Genomic DNA, 21477 nt, shown 5'->3' with positions numbered 1-21477 from the left:
TTTCATAATGTATTTTGTCAAGCCAGAGTTATGCATGTGTTCAGTGCATGAGGAGACTATAGATAGAATGAAACCATGTGAAGATCATGTCACATGAGACAGGTGGTTGAGCTATATTTTGTAGAGGGTGTGTACAATGTAACATGTTTTCAACTGATGCAGATGTAAACAACAGAGATAAGTTTCTTAATATGGAAGTGAATTGTGCCATGTGTCGCATGATACGTTCCATTTTTAAAGCTATATGTGTTTGTTACCTTAAAAGGAAGCTGCTCTGTAATGTATATAAGCTCTATCATACTGTACCACCTCAGAGAAACAAAGGCATATGAGAAACAAAGGCATATGAGAAACAGAGGCATGAGAAACAGAGAAACATAAAGCCAGAGAAATCATTTACATCTAACATGATGGGATGAGAAGATTAAGAATGGGGAACAGAGAAATCTGGAATGAAGACCTCTCGTGTAGCCTTGTTCTCATATGTTGTTTCTCTCTGTCTGACACATGATACATAATAAATTAAATCTCTTGGCAAAGGTAACTGGTGTAGCTTCCGTGATTCAACCATAAAGGGGAAACCATGATTTCTAAGTCTACATTACCACTGTGTATGAAATATATAAATACAATTGCCTTGCCTTGCCAAGCATTACTGTTACTTTTGTCAAGTTTGCTCACTTTAATTTCCAAGACAGCAACAGTGTCGGCCCAGATCGGGACCATCTTTGGTATGCATCGACTTCACATGTACCAGATGTGGGCCGGATCTGGGCCAACACTATGTTGCTGTCTGGGTTAAATGTTGCATAATGCATAGATGTTGAAATGTTGTGTTGTTAGGAAATCTTTAATTGTGTTGAGTAACTCAAGATCTGTATGCAGCATGAATTAAAACTGTCACTTGACCAGTGAACACAACCACTATAACAATATTCTGCTTGTGAAAAGAACATATTTCTTACCTTCCATATTGATGATGAAGAACACAATGCAAACACACATGCTGATGGTCATTTTGAACAGTTTTCAGGACCTGCTTTGTGTCGTTTCTCTTGATGAAGCACCAGAAGATCAAACTGATCTGATGAACATTCACTGAAGATCTTCAGTCTTTATGACTTTCATCAGGAAGTCACACACTGGCAATGAAACCAGTTACATCCACTAGATGGCATCAAAACCTTATAATAATGAACAATTAATCACAGTTTCTGATTTCTCAGTGATTGAGACTATTTTAAGTAATTCTAGGCTATATGTCAATTTTAAAAACTCCCTAATTTTTACTCCATATATAATATTATTAATAGCTTATTAGGCTTTGCACTTAGTATCAGTGGCTAAAATTGAAATCTCCTCTTTTTGATGTCACCATTGGCCTTCAACGGCAAGTAGGCTACATTTCCCAGATGAAAATGTGTGCATCCATCATGCTTCTCTATTTGACCCTTTTCACATTTCCAGGTTTCTCAGAAACGGTAGTCGTCATATTGGTAAACTCCTATAGCGGTGAATGAGAGACAACATTACATTTATTTTGCTGTGTTCCCATTTGCTCAAATAACAAAAGAAAAACTCCACAATTAGTTTTCACAACTTTCAAAAAGACGAAGAATAAAATAGGAAGAGAGACTGATAACGGCAGTCAGAAGAGTCACCTTTCCCGTCCATCACTCCCACTATTATATATATATATATATATATATATATATATATATATATATATATAACCTTTATTTAAACAGGAAAAGTCCCATTGAGGCACAGTCTCTTTTACAAGGGTGTCCTGTATAGCACAATTTTCAACCTGAAAAACAATACATTACGTAAATTAAATACAATACAGATTTACACTAAATTTACTAAATATTTACATAGAAAAAAATGCAATGATTTTAAAATATATAAACAAATGAAATAAGGAATAAAAGTCGAGATCTACCAACGATTAATTAAAACAAGTGCACATGTCCGTCAGCACAGCATAAATGATAGCATAAATTAGAAACAACCTCACAGCAGTAACTTTTTTTTTTTTTTTTTGTAGCCTAATTTTATGCAAAGGCAATATAATACAAAGTATAGTGTTATAACCTAGCCTACAAACATTAAAATATATATATATACTTTACAGGATTTAAGATGCTGAAAACGCGGTGATAGCCTACTAAAAGAAGTGAGACAAAAGGAAGGACATGTTTAAGCCTATACGGTAAGATTTCAAATTATACGCAGTTCAGACGTTGGCATTTGAATATATTTGATATTGAAATTACTGTGGTGGATTAGAAAAGTGGAAAAAGTTTTTGTTATGAAATCTGTTCTCTGTTTGAACAGTAAAACAACGCAATTAAGCCATTAATGTCAGATCGTGCTAGTTTATGCTAGCAGGTGTTTCAAAACCAGATGACTGTAGGCTATAGAGTCAACCTATAAATTGAAAACATTGGGAAACATTGTGTGCTCCATTGTAAGATAATGTACGGCGTAATGATGTAAACGGCTGATTTATGAAGTTATCGGCATCGTCATAGAAGTTCGTTCTGATCTGTGCGCGATCAGACAAAACATCATTTCAGAAAACAATTTCATTTTACCGATTGCTTGCATTAAAGACTAAACGTGAAAGCTTTAAACCACCTTTGCGAGTATTTTTGAGGGTGGAGAGAATTAGAGAGCACACCCACACGACACATAGGCTACAGGTGTGTTTGCATCTCCATATTCTGTCTGCCGAACAAACTTTTTCTTTCGATTTTGTCACGAACATGTAATGGCGTCCAGTTCAGGTAAGAATCAAATCAGGCCAAATAAATGTGTTTAACAAACTAAAATACCATATTTACTGAAATCCTAACGGAAAATAGTATTTTATTTATTAAATAATAGCCTACAGTAAATATCTTAATATATTTATTAGGCTATTATTCCAGCATTTATGCTGGAAAATATGTCGGTACAAGTAGGATAAGGCCTGCTTTACGGAAATGCACTTTTCTTCTAACGTAGCCTAATCTACTGGAGCAACGCAGTTTGGTCGAATATATTTTCTTTGAAATTGCGTGAATAGTAAGTCAGCGAGGCATGTGGTAAATGTGACTAAGCCTAATTAGGCTAATAATAATATTTTTGCCCATATTGTAAAAAGAATAAGATTTTTATTTTTTTTTTTACTTTTTGATTATGTTTGTCGGAATAAAAAGGGTTATGGAGAAAAAAAGCATTTTGAATAAAAATAAAAGCTAGAAATAATAACAGCATATTTATCCATCGATATGCGACTAATCTTTGACGCACATTGCCTTCAATATCAGATAGATATGGGCATACAGGAAGTGTATACTGCAGCCATTCCAGGAAGTAAATAAATCTGATGCAAAAACAAGGCAAATAAAAATATATTGATAGTTTCATTTATTTATTTAGGATTTATTTTTTTTATTTTTTTGCCCACTTGTCAATATTGTGTTCAATTTTGCTTTGTTTTATCTGCAGGGAGCAGAAGCCTGCAAAGACAAAGCAAAGATCCCCCAGACAAGGAAGCCATTAACATGACTTGTGGTAAAAAATAATAATAATAAATAAAAAAACGAACTATCGTTCAGATGTAATTAGTAAAAAGTAATTTACTTATACCCATGCAGGCAATTAACTTTTGTGTTTTATGAAAGAAAGAACATAATACTAAGGTGGAATAATACATGTTGACAAATAGTTATTTTTGTGTAAATTATTTCTTTAATAAATACAAATAAAAAACAGAATTTGGTAAAAAAAAAAAAAGTTTAAAAAAATTTAAAAAAAATTGTTTTTTTGCAGTTAAAAGAGTCAACAATTATATGATAATTCATAATAATCAATGCTGCAAATATAATCGAAATCCTTGAAACTGTGTGTATCAGGGAGGTTTATATATACCTAGAGAAAGGAATGTGTTTACATAACTCTTCTCAATGCCAGTTACTCGGCTGGTCCAGTGCCTGAAGTATACAATCTGAAATCTGCCATGTTCATGGACTCACTTGGTCAAGTATTACTGTTATTTGTCTTCTCTGTTCCAGTGAGTGATTTGAGGATTGTTCTGCTGGGGAAGAATGTAACAGAAAACAGCAGAGTGGGAAACTTCATCTTAGGAAGAGCAGCGTTTGAGAGTGAAGCGCCTGCTGATGTAGAGCTGCACATTGAGAAACACAGAGGAAAACTGAAGGACAGAGACGTCAGAGTCATCAACGCTCCTCAACTGCTGCATCCAAATCTGTCAAACACTCAGATCACACAGGGAGTGAAAGAGTGTGTGAATCTGTCTGCTCCTGGACCTCATGTGATCATTCTTGTACTGCAGAAGAACGACTTCAGTGAGAATGATAGAAATAGAGTGAAATATGTGCTGAATGAATTCTGTTATGAGGCTCTTAAACACACTATAGTGTTGACCAATGAGGAAGAGGTACACAATAACTGTATTAATCAATTCATAAATGAATGTGGAGGTGGACATCTTCAGTTCGATGAAAGAAAATCAGGATGGCACTCTGAGGTACTTGAAAGAGTAGAGAAGATCTTCAAAGAAAACCAGGTCCAATTTCTAATCTGTGACTTGCATAAAGAAGCGGGAGAAGGACCATCAGAGGATGAAGAGCAGAGCAGATCTGGAGTTTCAGTCACAGCAGAAGAGGGAGATCATGATCATGAAGATGATGGAAAAATCAAACAGAGCAACAAAGAGAAAAAGGAAGATGCTATCCAAAGAAATACCTTGTGTAAGTATTGTTGGCAAGAAAGTTAGTTTAACCCCCACATACACATCACTTCCTTCAAGAGACTAATCTGAGAATTTTTTTTTTTTTATAATGATAAATGATAATACAAAAACAGTACTTTAATTTCATAATGTCTACAACAAACTCACACAGTAAACTTAGATTCTTTTTTTTTTTAAATAATTTTTTATTTGACTGCATATATCCATTTGGGGAGATTTAGAAAAAAAAAAGAAACAAAAAAAATAACTTTAATAAACATTATTACATCATTATATTGTTTAACAGATTTAGGGTGGAAATTTAATTCCTATTTCAATGCATATTAGCTAAATGCTGTTGCACATTATATAATGACTGTTGAAGATTTATTAATAATTATTGTAGAGGTGATCATAAAAGTTTAATTAACAAATTGTATAAATCACATTGACCCACTAAACTAATGCCATGTTTGTTTCTCAGTGGCAGAGAGTGTCTGTGCTTCACCAAAGCTGAATGTGGTTCTGTGTGGGAGAGACAGAACATTAAAAGCCTCCATATCAAACCTCATCCTGGAGCAGAGAGACAGAAGATCTGAGCTCAGCTTAGAGTGTGTGAAGCTGGAAGGAGAAGCTCATGGACGTCGGATCACTCTGGTGGAGCTTCCAGCTCTGACTCGACTCTCACAGGAGGAAGTGATGCGTCAGGCTCTCCGCTGTGTGTCTCTCTGTGATCCTGGAGTTCATGTTTTCCTCTTCATTATTCCTGAAGGTCCACTTACTGATGAAGACAAAACAGAAACAGAGGAGATCCAGAAAACATTCAGCTCAAAGATCAACAACCACATCATGGTCCTCATAATCCAGAAGTCAGAGCATGAGACAGAAGAACAGAATGAAGCAGTGAAGTCTGTCATTCAGTGTTTTGGGGGAAAACATAATTTTCTTGAGCCAAACCCACAAGTGTCTGTGTTGGTGAATAAACTGGAGCAGACGGTGGAAGAAAATTGTGGAATTTGTTTTTCCACAGAAACATTTTTGGATGCACAAATAGAGAAATTTGAAGAAATGAGGAAGAAAATAATCTCATTAGACACACAGATTCGACAACAAGGTAATAATCAGAAAATGTCTGTCTCTCACTCACTTAAATGATGTTTTAATAACAAAGTTTGGGAGGAGCACGTTCAGATAATTAACCTAATTAACATGAAAGGAGCACATTCAGGACTCTCAAACGTGTCCAAACAAACACGTTGCTTCCTTGTCGCTTAAACACACACACACACATTTGCTCGCACACCACGTACAGCTCGCACGCAATGTCGCACACAGAATCATTAAGGTGCACAGAACTTATTGTAATCACTGTCCTGCGATTTATCAACAAAATCGCTTAGGAACTGAAAGTTATTATGTACGTATTTCTGTTTTGAAGTAACTTAAACCCACAGCTTCACTAATGGTAAAGAAATGCCGCAAAGACTGGTAGGACAAATTCATAAACTGAATTTTTCGGTCACTAATGCATTCAAATAAATGTAATCTTACCGTTCCACTTCATCTGTATCTAATAAAACAAACGACCCATAGACAGATTAAACTACTTAAAAAAACTGGTTAAGTTTAGTGATCCTTTAGTGATTGTCGAACACAATTAAATATATTCAGGGCGCAGACTTTTATTATACAAAGCTTTTTGACTTTTACCATGAGCGAGTCTCTATTAAATTCACTAAAAGAATGTGCTAGTGCCACTCAAGCCAGCAACAGATAATAGAACAAACGATCATCTAAATCAGATGGTACTTTGCTGTTTGATGATCATTCAACATCGAACAGGGATTACAGTATCAAACCACAGTATCAAACCGAAGGCCTTGCTGAAGCAGATTACGCCACTGCCAGGCCCCACTCTAACTTTAACTGGCTAACTTTTTCTCCATTGCCGCAGCAGTGTTATCTCCCCGCTCCCACGGGAGCTCAGTTTCGCCGTCCAACTGGCTCTACTACCGCAGCAGTGTTGTCTCCTCCGCCTTCTGCAGGTGCTCCATTTCTCTGTGTAACTTCGCTTTCACTGCCACAGCAGTGCTATGGGCTCCGCCCACGCAGGAGCTCGCCTATGTGCAACAGTCCCAAACAACTATCTGCAAGGCTTACCCATCCAGTGCCGTGAGTATTGAACTCCCATCGGATGCTGTGAGAGCTTTCCTGGTTGAGCAACTATGTCTTTCTCCATATGGCGAGGCTTACCTGACCCATGCCGTGAATATCGAACTCCTGTTGGACGCTGTGAGAGCTCTCCCTCCCAGGCACTTCAAATGTCTTTCACCCTTGCGTTGGCCGATAGAGCCGTGAGACGCAGTGAGCTACTCCAGTCGGAGGCCATGTGGTCTCCCCGGTCGGTCGTTTCAATCCACACTGCTCCACGTTCATCGGCCCGTAAGGTCCACCCGTTGGACTCTGTGAGCTGCTCCCATCAGAGGCTATGTGGACCATCCCGGTCAGGCGATTTGAGCCTTGTTTTCTCCGTTCATCGGCCAGTAGGGCTCACCCGTCCGACGCCCAAAGCTGCTCCCTTCAAGTAATGACGTGAGCCCTCCCGATCAGCCGTTCGCATTACTGCTGCTCCTCATTCGTCGGTCAGTAAAGCCCATCAGCCCGGCACCGTGAGCTGCTCCCGTCAGAGGCAACACGGGCCCTCCTGGTCAGGTGGTTTACATCTGCTGCTCCTCATTCATCGGCTGGTACGGCTCACCCGTCCAACACCGTGAGCTGCTCCTGTCAACAAACGGCGTGAGCCCTCCTGACTGGGTGTCCCAAATCATTTAGATCTGCATTGGTAGCCGGAAGGGCCCACCTCTCCGGCGCTGAAAGCTGCTCCCATCGAAGGTTGCGTAGGCCCTTCCGGTCAAACAACCAGGCTTCTTCTCGAAACACCAGCCCGCTAATTCTCTGCGCTCTTTAGTCTGGCAATTGTCCTTTGCACATTTGCTTTTTGGGGGAGTACTCTGGGTTCGGGCCATAGTCCAAGCTCGGAGCCCTCCCCCCGGACAACAAACCCAAATACGCATAACCTTTACTCTAATTATATGTAAGTGTGAACTCGTGAAATTATGTTTTATTAACAAAGTTTGGGAGGAGCACGTTCAGATAATTAACACGAGAGGAACGCATTCAGTTAATCAATTCAATTACTGATATAAGCAGATATACATACAGCAGACTTATATTGGTTCGTTGACAGTTTATCAGCATCCCTCCACCACCCCCATCTCCTCACTTCTAATTCTAACTAGTCCTATCACAACCCGGGGGGAGTACTCTGGGTTCGGGTCAAATTTTGAGCTCGCAGCCCTCCCCCCGGACAGCACGCATAACCTTTACTCTATTTAATCATATGTCCTGTAAGTGTGCACTTGTGAAATGATAAAACATGTGGATCGGGGAGTAGTTATAGGGACATTCACTTCTGGAATGAGGAGAAAGTGCACATAATCCTAGTCAGACCATTACACACAAAATCTCCAAAAGACCAGGAGAGGCTGTTGCTCAGACCTAAACATAATCTTTTTTCATCTTTTCTGTAGTGACTCTATGACTTTTATGCAGAATCTTTAAGCAGAATTTGATCTTGGCCCACCTAAGTAATGGTGCTCAATAAAGATTTACAACCCTACACAGTTGCTGAAAAATTTAGATGTATTGATAATTGTTTTTAAATCAGATCGCAACACCCACCAAACAGAGATTAAAACCAGTTTCAGTAAGCCATAAAGAAATGTTAGTTTAGAGAAGTAATTTCAGGAAACTGTCAGGGATGATGTTAAAAAATATCTTCTTCATGTCATTCAATTAAACATTCACATAATTTTGTAAAATTCACATAAAATTCTAATTAAGAATTTATTTGATTTCAGTTTGTTCTTTTGTGTTCTTTTTGTTCAGTTTGTTAATGTTTGTAGGATTTGACTTTAAAAGACTAGCAGAATGACTCAAGCAGTTTCCTCTTTTTCAGATTCAAGAGAGGTTTCAGATGATGTGAGGATTGTCCTGCTGGGAAAAACTGGAGTTGGGAAGAGTGCAACAGGAAACACCATCTTAGGGAGAGAAGCATTTAAAGAAGACATGTCTCAAGAGTCCATTACTAAAGAGTGTCAGAGAGAGACGGCTGAGATTGATGGCAGACACGTTACTGTGATTGACACTCCAGGACTGTTTGATACTAAACACAGTCATGAAGAGATCCAGAGAGAAATCAGCAACTGCATCTCCATGATTCTGCCAGGACCACATGTGTTTCTGTTACTGATACCACTGGGACGTTTCACTAAGGAGGAGGAAAATGCTGTCAAGATCATTCAAGAGACTTTTGGTGAAAGCTCCCTAATGTACACTATGGTGCTCTTCACCAGAGGAGATGATATAAAGAAGAAGACCATTGAAGACTACCTGGGAAAACCAGGATCTGCTTTGATGAACCTTATCGGACAGTGTGGAAACAGATACCATGTGTTCAATAATAATGAGACAAGAGACCGTATGCAGGTGTCGACATTACTGCAGAAAATCAATGACATGGTGACAGCAAACGGAGGGAGTTACTACACATGTAAGATGTTCAAGCAGATGGAAAGAGAAAAACAAGAAGCACAGGTGAAGATGCTAATGGACAAAGTGGAACAACTGAACAGAGAGAGAGAAGAACTGCTGGTCAAACATGAAGAGAATGAGAAATTGAAGATGAAGTTGGAGGAAGATACAAAGAATCATGGTGCAGAGAAGAAGAGAAGAGGAGAAGAAGAATTTAAAAAGATTGAAGAACGATACAAAACAAAACAAGAGAAACTGGAGGCAAAGCTACAAGAGGAAATCAAGAGAGAAAAGGAGAGAATAGAAAGAGAGAAAGAAGATCTTCAGGACAAACATAAAGTAGAAATAGAAAAGATGAAGAAGATTATGGATGAAGAAATACAGAATCATAACAAAGAGAAGAGTAGAAAATTGGAAGAATTTAGTGAAAAAAAAGAACGATACAGAAAAGAGATAAAAGAAAAAGAGGAACAAATGCAGAAACATCAGGAGGAAATGCTAAAACAACATGAGATACTCACAAAGGAAATCCAGCATGAGAAATCTCTGAGAGAACAACATTGTAAAATGTATGAAGACAAAATTGAGTCAATAGAACAACAGAAGCAAGATGAACTAAAGAGACTAAAACCACCAGACAATGAAGAAGACAGAAGAAAAGAAATAGAGAACATGAAAATGTGCTGCTCTCAAACAGCCTCCTCTCTAAAGGTAAGTGATCAATGTAAATCACGACAAAGGTCAGGAGCATTTAGAGAACTTATTCTTATCTTGTACATGGACAATACTACAGATTTACAACCTACAAACATAATGTATACACTTTACTTGCAAATATAACACTGCACAGAGCATTACCTTTTCTTTCCTTTTAAAGTATAGGGCCCTAAATTAACATTTTGTCTATGGGCCATTTTACACTTGGTCACTTTATGCGTTTTCTTTGATTTGATAGCTATCTGATTTGTTAAAACTGTTCCATTTACACATGGCCACATAAATGTGTCTCAGCTAAATCGATATAAATCTGATCTTTAATTCCCCCGCAAAATGCAAATTCAATGGAGTTCACGTCAACCTCCTGAAGTGGTTTGAGTGATCGGATTTAATTCAGTCTCGAATGCATTTCAGAGGGCATTTACACCTGGGGCCGTATTCACAAAACATTCCGGTTACTAATGTAACCTTGGTTCCCTTTTTATACGGTTCACTTGCATCTTGTTCACTTGTTTCTAACGCGTATGGGGAATGCACTGAAAAACGGAAGCAGTCCTGCGAGGCCGTAATCTGGGGGCGCTTAGTGACAAGGGCCCCAGACAGGCTACTAGGGTCAAGGACCTAGAATGTCCAAAAATGGCTGGCTTGGGTTCGGGACCAGAGCCTATGGGTATGATATCTCTTAGAAAAACTCCTGATTGTGGAGACTGATTAGGCAGACAGAATCTGTGCCTGAAGGGCAAGAACGTATAAGTTATAGAACCTGATAAAGGTGGACAGCAAGGACCAGCCGACTGCCAAACAGATGTCAGCAATGGATATTCCGTTAGACCAAGCCCAAAAGAAGGCCATTCACCTGGTGGTGCACAGGATACCTGTGGGCTAATGCGTCCTTTTTCCTCAAAAAGAATATTGGGCACTCAGTGGGCATTCTCTTTCGATGCAAAGAGATCCACTTCTGCCTGGCTGAAAATGCTCCAAATCATGTGACAGAATTTCTGCTCCTGTGTTCATGGAGCCTGGCACATATGTTGCTCTTACTGAGCGGATATTGTTCTGTGCCCACAGGAGGAGGTGGCGCGCCAGTCTGTTCAGCAGATGGGACCTGAGACCCCTCTGGTGATTTATATAGGCTAAGATTGTCATGTTGTTCGACCAGACCAGAATATGGTACACTCTGAGTTCCGGCGGGAATTCCCTGAAGGCCAGGAGTACTGCCATCGTTTCCAGGCAGTTGATGTGCCAGCTCGACATTGGCTCCGTCCAAGAGCCAAAGGGCGGCCTGCCATCGCACAGGGCGCCCCAACCAGTCTTGGAGGTGTCTGTCATGACTACCTTCTTCTGGAACCGAGCCCAGTTCCATTCCCATCTGATATAAATGGGGCGATTTCCAAGGGACCAGGGCTCTGGGGCAGCCATGGGTCACCCTGATAGAAATATGGCCCTTGCGCCATGCTCGAGGTGGGACGCGGGCCTTAAATCAGTGTTGTAGTGGCTGCATGTGTAACAGGCCCAAGGGAACTACTGAGGAGGCTGCTGCCATGAGGCACAGTAGCTTCTGAAATGTTTTTAAAGGGAGGTTGCTCCCCAGTCTGAATGCCGTAGCTAACTTCAGGGAGCATTTCGGTGAAATCCAGATGCATTTCTACCATTCTTTTCTACCGCAGCCTTTGCTAGCGGAACCTGAACTTTAGCTCTGAGGACATGAGAGTTGGTGTCCAAGACCAAAGTGGCGGCGATGCCTTTGTGCCTTAGTTATGTGGAAAGAACCTTGGTTCCTGTCCCAAAGGCCCGTGTTGGGAGCTCCTTGTCGTCGCATCACGCTAACGATGGATGCATTTCTCACGAGTTGGGGGCGATCATGAGTGGTCGCTCAGCTCAGGGTCTGTGGCGGGACCATCATCTCTCATGGCACATAAATTGTCTAGAAATGTTGGCTGTGTTCCAAGCTTTGAAACACTTCCTCACAGACCTGAGGGGCCATCATGTGCTTGTTTGTACCGGCAACACATTGGTGGTCTCCTATATAAACCATCAGGTGGAGTCTGCGGTCGCACCCCTTATGCAAGCTGGCTCACCAGATCCTCCTGTGGGCCCAAGGGAAGTTGCTCTCTCTAAAGGCAATTTACATCCCTGGGTATTTAAATCAGGGAGCAGACATCCTGTTGAGGCAGGGGCCGAGGCCCGGGGAATGGAGACTCCACCCCGAGTGGTAGAGCTCCTATGAAAAACTTTGGTCAAGCGGAAGTAGTTCTGTTCGCATCTCAAGAGACGACACACTGTCCACTGTGGTTCTTCCTCACTTAGCCAGTTCCTCTGGGGCTGGATGCTATGATGCAGACGTGGGCGAGGTCACGTCTGTACGCATTTCCCCGATCGCTCTGCTACCGGGAGTTCTGGAGAGAGTTTGCCGGGACGGGGCCCGTCTTCTGTTAATAGCCCTATTTTGGCCGGTCCGAGTATGGTTCTCGGACCTAGAGTCTCTCCTCTACGGCTCTCCTCTGGAGATTCCGATCAGGAGGGACCTTCTCTTTCAGGCGAGCGGGTTGATCTTTCAACCCCGCCCAGAATTGTGGAGACTGTGGGCTTGGCCTCTGAGGGGGCCCAGCTCATAAGTTCAGGTCTCTCAACCGAAGTTGTTGAGATCATCCTCCACTCCAGAGCTCTGTGCACGAGGAAACTGCATTGGAGTGGAGTTTTTCACTTCCTGTGAAATGTATTCCTGTATACATACATGATGTATATATCTCAATTAAAAAAAAATACCCATAAGACTGGTTTTGTTGTCCAGGGTCACATTTGTGTTTTGTCAGTCATTAACGGCCGCATCTGAGATAGTAAGTTCAGCATTACGTTTTCATCAACTTACAGGTTACAAAGTTTATTGTTCCTGTCGTTTAATACATTTAGCCAAAAGTGCTATGCACAGGCTGTATTGGCTATGATTAGAGGGCAAATACCAGACTGACACTCTTCTTGGCCACTCAAATACATAAAACTTTAGGATTTACACACATTGTGCTTTTTGAATAATGAAAATGCTGTAGGCCTACTTTTTCAAAGAACCAATTCTTTATTTACCCTTGCATTGCAAACAAGCAGAGACGGTCTCCAAAATGCGTGCAGGACTTCATTCACGATTGAGGCGGGTGGAGCTGCTGTATCAGCTTTGCCGATAGTTTGAGGATCTTTAGTTTAGTCACAAGCTCTAGTATAGATCTCTAGTATACAAGCCATTTAGTATAAAGTTCTATTCAAGTTCTGGTATAAAGTATTTTTTTTATTTAAAAAAATATATATATTAACCGGATTTTTTTCTAATCAAACCGTTTTCAGAACTGTAATGTTATAGAAGGAACAGAACAGAAACTTTAAAATAATGATTCTGCTCGGAGTGAACCGATTGTTTTTTTGTTTTGTTTTCTTCTCGTTTTTAAGCCCTGGTGTAAACAGGCCCTTTAAAATGCCTCTTATCTAAAATTTAATTACTGTAGTTCTTCATTATAATATTTCTTTTTTTCTAATCTGTGTTTTTCAGGCTGTTATCTCTTTTTTTGTGGCACAATAACAAAATAGTTTTTATATATTAATGTGTTCATTTATTTACAGCTCGAAGAACTCTATGATAGACTAGATCTGACAAAAAGACGTCAAAATAAAATGAAAACAGCAGACATTCTACAAATCACCAAGTCTTCATTTCAGTCTCAGGAGCCACAGAAAGAGAATGAACTAGTAAACTCATTCCTACAAAAGCTGATTAACATGGACTACAGAGCAAGATACACAGTCATAAAACACAGAAAGAAAGAAGGTAAAAAAAATAAAGCAAAATACAACCCTGATATTCACCCAATGGATGTTCAGATGGCCGTGTTTCATTGTGCTGATGGTTTCCTGAAGCAGCTGATGGTGACTAAACTCTCACAGTGTCAGTATTCACTGCCTCTGCTTGTTCCTGATCCATTCACACAACAGATTGAGTTTCCTCTCTGGACATTTAGTCAAATCAACAAGAGCTGGAAGAAGAAAGACTCCAATAATGAAATCATCAGTCAAACTCAACCGGTCTACAAGGCTGAGACTCCAATGGTGGCTTTCTTCAGGTTTGGTTCAGTGTCTTCATCAAAGTCTCAGCTGATAAACGGCCTCATCAATGAGAAACACAACACATTCTTCCACAGGAACTGCACAGGCAGCAGCAGAACCAGATTACTGATGGACGGAGTGGTGGAGATCGCCTGGTACTGCCCTTCTGGGAAAAACACTGACGCATTTGATGACTGTGTGGCTTTCTGTAATCTTCATGGTGATGCAGCAGCCAATGAGAAACAATATGAGATTCTGACCAACATGGCTTTAGTAAACGTCCTCTTCTTACCAGATTTTGGACAGAAGAACCACTACAAGGGTTTGGTGAGATCACTCTTCAAATCTCCTCAGTCTCTCATTTGTCTGCTCACTGACAATGACTGTGATGAAACTGAACTGGGGAATGGAAAATTCATAATTGGTCTTTTGGACAAAAACCAGTCTGATGTATCTAATCAGATAAGGGAGATGATCAGAGTGAGTTTGAGCAAGCAGAAAATTACCTTCAAAGTTGAAGATGTGGCCAAACACACAGGAATCAGAGTAGATGAGGAGAATCTAGAGTGCCGGAGAGGGAAAGAGGCAGCGATTCAGATCATGGGATTACTGAGAGAAAATGATCCATCAACAGTGAAAGAAACAAACCTGCCCTGTCAGGGGAAACTGTGGCATGACTGGTGTAAAATGAAAAAAGAGCTGCATCATCTCCAAGGAGAAAATTTAGAGGAAGATAAAAGTACCAAACACAAGATCATGACAGATATAAGAGAAAAGCAAGTGGCACAAGGACTGAGTGAGTTCATGAAAACATTTATTGAAACAATAAAATCACAGAGAGACAATGAAAAGAACTATGTCCTCAGATGGATGATGAACCTGTTGGATGACTTCACTTCAGAGAAGCTCTTTGTACTTCATAAAGATTATGACAAGAAATGGCATGAAGTCTCAGCACTGAAAAAAAACCCTGATAATCTAGATCAACTGCAGCATGAACAAACAAACCTGGAAAACATATCAGAGCAAATTAATAGAACAACATTTGGCTTGGAGCACATCCTGAGAGAGTTCGGTCAGATCTATGAATCGTGGTCGTCTGTGATGAAGAACAAGAAAGACAATCTGCAGTTTGACTTCTGTTCTCTCCCGAGTCTTGCAGCAGAGATGATGATCTCTGGATTTCCAATGGAGCTGATGGATGGAGATGCTGCTCATATTCCTCTCTCCTGGGTCACTGCTGTTCTAGATGAACTTGTTACGAGACTGGGAGACCAGAAAGTCTTTGTACTGTCAATTTTAGGGATTCAGAGCTCTGGGAAATCCACCATGCTGAATGCCATGTTTGGACTGCAGTTTGCCGTCAGTGCTGGAAGATGCACCAAAGGAGCTTTCATGCAGCTGGTCAAAATATCAGAGGAGATGAAAACTGAGCTGAAGTTTGACTACATTCTGGTTGTTGACACTGAAGGACTTCGTGCTCCAGAACTGGCTGGAAGCTCAACAACACATCGTGACAATGAAATGGCCACATTTGTTGTTGGTCTTGGAAATATGACCCTGATCAACATCTTTGGAGAAAACCCATCTGAGATGCAGGACATTCTTCAGATTGTTGTTCAGGCCTTCATGAGGATGAAGAATGTCAGAATGAGTCCCAGCTGCATATTTGTGCATCAGAATGTCTCAGATATCACAGCTGGAGAGAAAAACACAGAGGGAAGGAGACGACTGCAGGAGAAACTGGATGATATGACAAAACTCGCTGCTAAAGAGGAAATCTGTGATTCAGAAGGATTCAGTGATGTGATTGCGTTTGATGTACAGAATGATGTGAAGTATTTTGCTCAGCTCTGGGAGGGCAGCCCACCCATGGCACCACCAAACCCAAACTACTGCGAGAACATTCAAGAACTGAAGCAAACTATTCTTACACACGCTTCAAAATCAGAAGGCATAATGCTGACGCAGCTAAGAGACCGTATTAAAGATCTGTGGGAGGCTTTGCTTAATGAACAATTTGTGTTCAGCTTCAAAAATTCTCTGGAAATCGCAACATACAAGAAACTAGAGACTGAATACAGCAAGTGGACCTGGAGCCTTCGGAGTGCCATGCTGGAAATTGAAAACAAGCTTCACAACAAAATAGAAAATGAAGCAATTCATGACATTGAAGAATTTTATCTTGAAAGAGAACTGAATGCAAAAAGTGAAGAAGTGAAAAAGATAATGTCTGATTTCTTTAAGAAAGACAGAGACGCAGCTGTACTGAATCAGTGGAAAGGTTTCTTTGAGGTAAAAATCAAACAACTTCAAGAAAACATTGTGAGAGAAACTAAGAGGAAATTAAACGGGGTTCTTCAGCAGCGTCACATGAAGAAAAAGATTGATGCCGAGAGGACACATCATGAAAACACACTCTTTGAAAAGAGCAAAGAACTTGCTTTACAGTTTAAAGAACAAGCAAATGATGAAAATTTCATGAAAGCACAGTTTGATTCCTTTTGGAAACAACATACAGCTGAGATCATCAGAGACACTCCTTTAGTCAAAGATATTGACATATTAGGAGATGTGAAAAAGCTGTTCAGTGAGACCTATGCAAGTCTTCCTTTAGACCACATGAAAGAGAGCAGTAAGCACAAAGATATGATCTCTTTGACAAGCTATTCAAAATATGTACATTTGAAGAAATCCAGTGGATTTACAGCACCTTTGAAAAATGTCTACAAACGAGGTAAAGAGATGATTGGTCGTGTTTTATCTGAAGAGGATGAAGTCCAGATAAGATCCTTAATCACAGACATCGCTGAACACACAGATAAAATGATTCAGTCATATAACATTGCAAAGATGGGCTACAACAACAGCTGCATTCAACAACTCGTAGATTACATAAAGGCAAGAATAATGCAGTATGAGGAAGAACCAAATGTGAAATATGTCTTCAAGAGTGAATTCTTCATGGATCTGGTACTTTTCATTTGTCACAGAACAAACAAGACATTCACTGACCAGTACAAAATGTTCAGGGAAGCCAATGATCCTGTTCTCTATTTTGAGAGGAAGAGTGAAGAGTACATCAGAATTTTTCAGAAATACTGTAAAGGAGCAAAATCAGCTACTATTTTTGGTGATTTTGTTTGTAATAAACTTAAAGAGTCCATTCAGCAGACGGTCTACAAAAAAACTGCCAGAGATTTAGCAGATGAAATGAGGACAAACTGTAAATCACTAAATGGAAACAGATCAAACCTGGAGAAACACATCTTGAGGATGCTGGCAGAAGAGGAGGATTTTGATGCATACATGACCTACATTAACAATCCCAAAGAATACTTCAAGAATTTCATCAGAGATGAAGTCAGTCAGTACATCACTGAAAGATTTGAAGATAGTGTTCGACCCAATATGGAAAATAACATTGAACTCCTGGAGCAGAAGATCACAAACGCAGCACATCAATCCACCAAATATGTTAAGGAAAACAATGGAGATGCTGATCTGTGGTTGTGTCACTTCACACAACAGCTCTCTGATGTGCTGGTATTCTCTGTAAGGGACCTCACTGGAGTGAATCATGATGATATTGAAGTCAGCTTCCTAGAAGAAGTGATAAGAGAAGAACTCCCTTATATAATATCTGACATACACAGTAAATTTAGCACAGAAACGTTCCCAGTAAAGCTGGAACACACAGACAGACCAGATGAGCTTCTGATCGATCACCTCTGTGACTGCTGTTGGGTTCAGTGTCCTTTCTGTGCAGCGATCTGCACAAACACAATAGAAGGCCATCCTGGTGATCACTGTGTTCCTTTCCATCGTAATAATGGACTGAATGGGTGGTTTTACAGAAGAACAACAAACCTATCCATCGAGATCTGCACATCAGCAGTAGCCAGTGATCGATCTTTCTATCCAAATAGCTCAGATGATACAGTCCTCTTCAAGGAATACAGAAAAGGAGGTCCTAAATATTCTGCATGGAGTATCACCCCTGATCTCTCTGAGCTGCCGTACTGGAAGTGGTTTGTGTGTGAATTTCAGAAAGATCTTGAAAATCACTATGAAAAAACCTTTCAGGGGCCTGGCAAGATTCCAGCTGAATGGAGAAGATACTCGCAAGAGGAAGCTATTGAGAGTCTGGATAAATACATTTAATGAAACAATTAACAAGGACTCTGATACACAATACACAGCTGAAATGAGATTATGTCCCACACTTCAGTGAATGAGGCATATACTAAACAAAATATAGCACACTAAAACTGCTCAAAGAAGTAGTTCACAGAATAGATTCTATTTTTTAATAGATCAACACTTTTATTATATCTATACTTAAAAGTAGTGATGGCAATTTCAAAACACTGCTTCATGAAGTTTCGAAACCTTTACAAATCTTTTGTTCCGATTCAGTGGTTCGGAGAGTGTATCAAACTGCCAGAGTCACGTGATTTCAGTAAACGAGGCTTCATTTCGTCATAACTGTTTCAAAACATTTCAATGGTTCACCGCTGGGAGCTGATCCCTGTCAACCCATGAATCACTGAGAACCAATGAACAAGTGTCTGTGGGTTTTACCTGATCTCTGATCAGTTTTATACATTTGTAGATGTTTTAATTAGACATTAGTATAATTAAAATGAATAATGGAAGTTAATATTCTCTTATTGGCCTGTTTAGCTGAGCCATTCAAAGAACACACCCTGACAATTGATAAAAGAACATATATATACACTTGATAATAGGATGATTAGATAATTGCATTTGAAAGATTTTACTTTCTATAAAAAAAAAAAAAAAGTGCAATAGATTTGTAAAAGGTGTTTTTATGCATGTTTGGCCCGGGTTTTGTTCCATTTACACTGTTCTGACCACTAGCGGTCTCTTTGGAGACGGGTGTCGGATTGTTTCGAAGTCTTGACACAATACGGCACATTTGCTTCAACTGTTTCAGTTTCACAAAGCCTCGATCTGCCCACCACTACTTAGTTAGTTGTTACTGAGGCATTACTAAGGCAGTAGATGTTTAAAAATTATACCTAATATGTTCATTTTTATTTCATTAATTTACTTTCACACTAGTTTGTCTCTTGTGGATTTATTGCAAGATGTATTGTACTGCTCTACAAATGCCATTTATTCAGAGACACACAGCTATAAGAAAATACATTTCACTATTAACATGACCAAAAGCATGCAAAGTAGAACATAATACATCATTGTGAGGGTAAAACTTGTTTTCCATTCTCAGTTAAGTAGAAAAGTTCTGGCTGTGCATTCTGCTTACATACTATACCATTTCTCCCCCTCCCTGCTTCTTATAAATGGAGACTATAAATCCTCATTCTTTGCCTGCTAGCTCATGATATTCTTTATACTAATGTATCCTTGGTGTGGATTAAATATACCCTATCTAAACAATAAACCTCTGAAGAAGCTTGAACAAGAAACACTGTCTTCTGTGTCTGTTTCTTTCTGCGCTTTTGCATTCCTGATTGAAGGGGCTGAGAATATTTGGGGTGCTGAGAAATAACCTCACAATCATCAAGAGCAGTTCATTTCTGTGGTTCACAGCAGATTACATTCAAACCAACCAGATTTAACATGAACTGAACCCCAGCCTACTTTTTCAAGTGGACTTGAAGTGAGCACTGGGTTTGGAAGAATGCATTCACACCAAATAAACCGAAACAGACTGATTTCTGCTCCAAATGCTCTGGTGTGAAACCTGTTGTAAGAAATACTATTTGCCTAGTTTAAGTACTAATTTTTGGATAGCTTTAAGCAGGACAAAATATTGCTTTGTGTTTGATATAAGCAAATGCCACAAATACTTGAATGCAATTTGCTTGGTTTGGAAAGTACCTGCAAGACTTGTTTATAATGCAGCATATACATAAATGGTTAAAATATGTATGATGTAGAATATAAAGAAATAAGTAAAATAATAATAATAATAAAAAAACTAGTTAAAAGAATCTCCAATACTGCTTTTTTTTACATGAACTGCTTATTATAAAAGAAGTGTTTGACTGACTGTTATAACTGCCTTCTTTGAGACATGAAAAACTCTTTATTCTGTAGATTTGACTGTCTTTATTCTACTTAAATAACAATAGGGTTTAAGTTATATAATAAAAGGACACACTGCAAAACAATTCACATTTATTTGTAAAGCACTTTTCACAATACACATCATTTCAAAGCAGCTTTACAGAAAATGCATGCGTCTAAATTACAGTTTAGAGTGATCTGTTATCAGTGGCGACTGTGTCCAAGTTATATATTTCAGAAATACGGCAAAAACAGTGAGCTCACTGAAGTTATGAATACATGTTGTTTACAAATGATTAATATATAGAACATTTTTTTGCAGTGGTGCATGTTGATTCAGAGTTTGCGTCATCTAAAGTCTTCGCAGGAGTTGAAATCATTTCTTCACAGAAGATCATCTTATGATCATCTGAAGTCTTCATAAGAGTCTGGATCCAAACTGGAGCCGGTGTGTGGGCATCCTGAGGTTACTTACTTACTTATGCCTGCTACCCCTCCTGGGGCATAGGCCGCCGACAAGAGCTCTCCAGGCATCCCTGTCTTGGGCTTTTCTCTCCAGCTGGCTCCAGGTGTATCCAAGTTCTTTGGTATCAGCTGCCAGATCTCGGCGCCACGTATTTCTTGGCCTTCCTCTTTTCCTTTTGCCTTGGGGATTCCAAGTGAGCGCTTGCCTGGTGATGTTGGAAGCTGGCTTGCGGAGCGTGTGACCAATCCATCTCCAGCGTCGTTTCAGGATCTCATCTTCTGCAGGAAGCTGATTGGTTCTCTGCCAAAGATCCTGGTTGCTGATGGTGTTTGGCCAGCGAATCTGGAGGATTCTTCGCAGACAGGAGTTGACGAAGGTCTGAGCTTTCTTCATCGTCGCCACTGTTTTCCTCCATGTCTCTGCACCATAGAGAAGGACCGCCTTGACATTGGTATTGAACAGCCTGACCTTTGTCCTTAGGCCCAGTTCCTTCGAGCTCCAGATGTTCCTCAGCTGTAGGAAGGCTGCTCTTGCTTTACATATTCGTACCTTAACGTCAGCGTCTGTTCCACCCTGATTGTTGATGACACTGCCCAGGTAGGTGAAGGCCTCCACTTCTTCTAACGCCTCTCCGTCCAACTGGACTGGGTTGTTGTTGGTGTTATTCACCTTGAGGATCTTTGTCTTCTGTTTGTTGATGTTCAGACCTAGTTGAGCGGAGGTGGCAGCTGTGCTGTTTATCTTTTCCTGCATCTGCTGTCGGGTGTGGGATAGCAAGGCCAAGTCATCCGCAAAGTCCAGGTCGTCG

The 21477-nt window shown here is 40.0% G+C and overlaps 1 protein-coding gene across 2 annotated transcripts; it reads left to right on the top strand.

Moving 5' to 3' along the window:
- Window positions 1-2726: 2726 nt before the first annotated feature.
- Window positions 2727-19842, top strand: LOC311072927 (interferon-induced very large GTPase 1). 2 transcript variants are annotated; one of them, XM_084098295.1, is made up of 6 exons: window positions 2727-2792; window positions 3499-3564; window positions 4065-4763; window positions 5229-5858; window positions 8763-10048; window positions 13664-19842. In XM_084098295.1, the coding sequence occupies exons 1-6, from the start codon at window positions 2777-2779 to the stop codon at window positions 18305-18307; spliced, it is 7341 nt and encodes a 2446-aa protein (XP_083954421.1). In that variant the 5' UTR covers window positions 2727-2776; the 3' UTR covers window positions 18308-19842. The 2 variants fall into 2 exon arrangements, with proteins under 2 accessions (XP_083954421.1, XP_083954422.1); XM_084098296.1 differs by lacking the exon at window positions 5229-5858.
- Window positions 19843-21477: the final 1635 nt, after the last annotated feature.

The sequence above is a fragment of the Abramis brama genome (assembly GCF_963993115.1).
Source record: "Abramis brama genome assembly, chromosome: 22".
NCBI lineage: Eukaryota > Metazoa > Chordata > Actinopteri > Cypriniformes > Leuciscidae > Abramis > Abramis brama.
This window is presented reverse-complemented; position numbering and strand designations above follow the sequence as displayed.

Excerpts from the sequence above, each read along its gene's own strand:
- LOC311072927 (XM_084098295.1), top strand. Across the intron at positions 3,565-4,064 it reads AGCCATTAACATGACTTGTG|TGAGTGATTTGAGGATTGTT; the intron begins GTAAAAAATAAT and ends TCTCTGTTCCAG. Across the intron at positions 10,049-13,663 it reads AAACAGCCTCCTCTCTAAAG|CTCGAAGAACTCTATGATAG; the intron begins GTAAGTGATCAA and ends ATTTATTTACAG.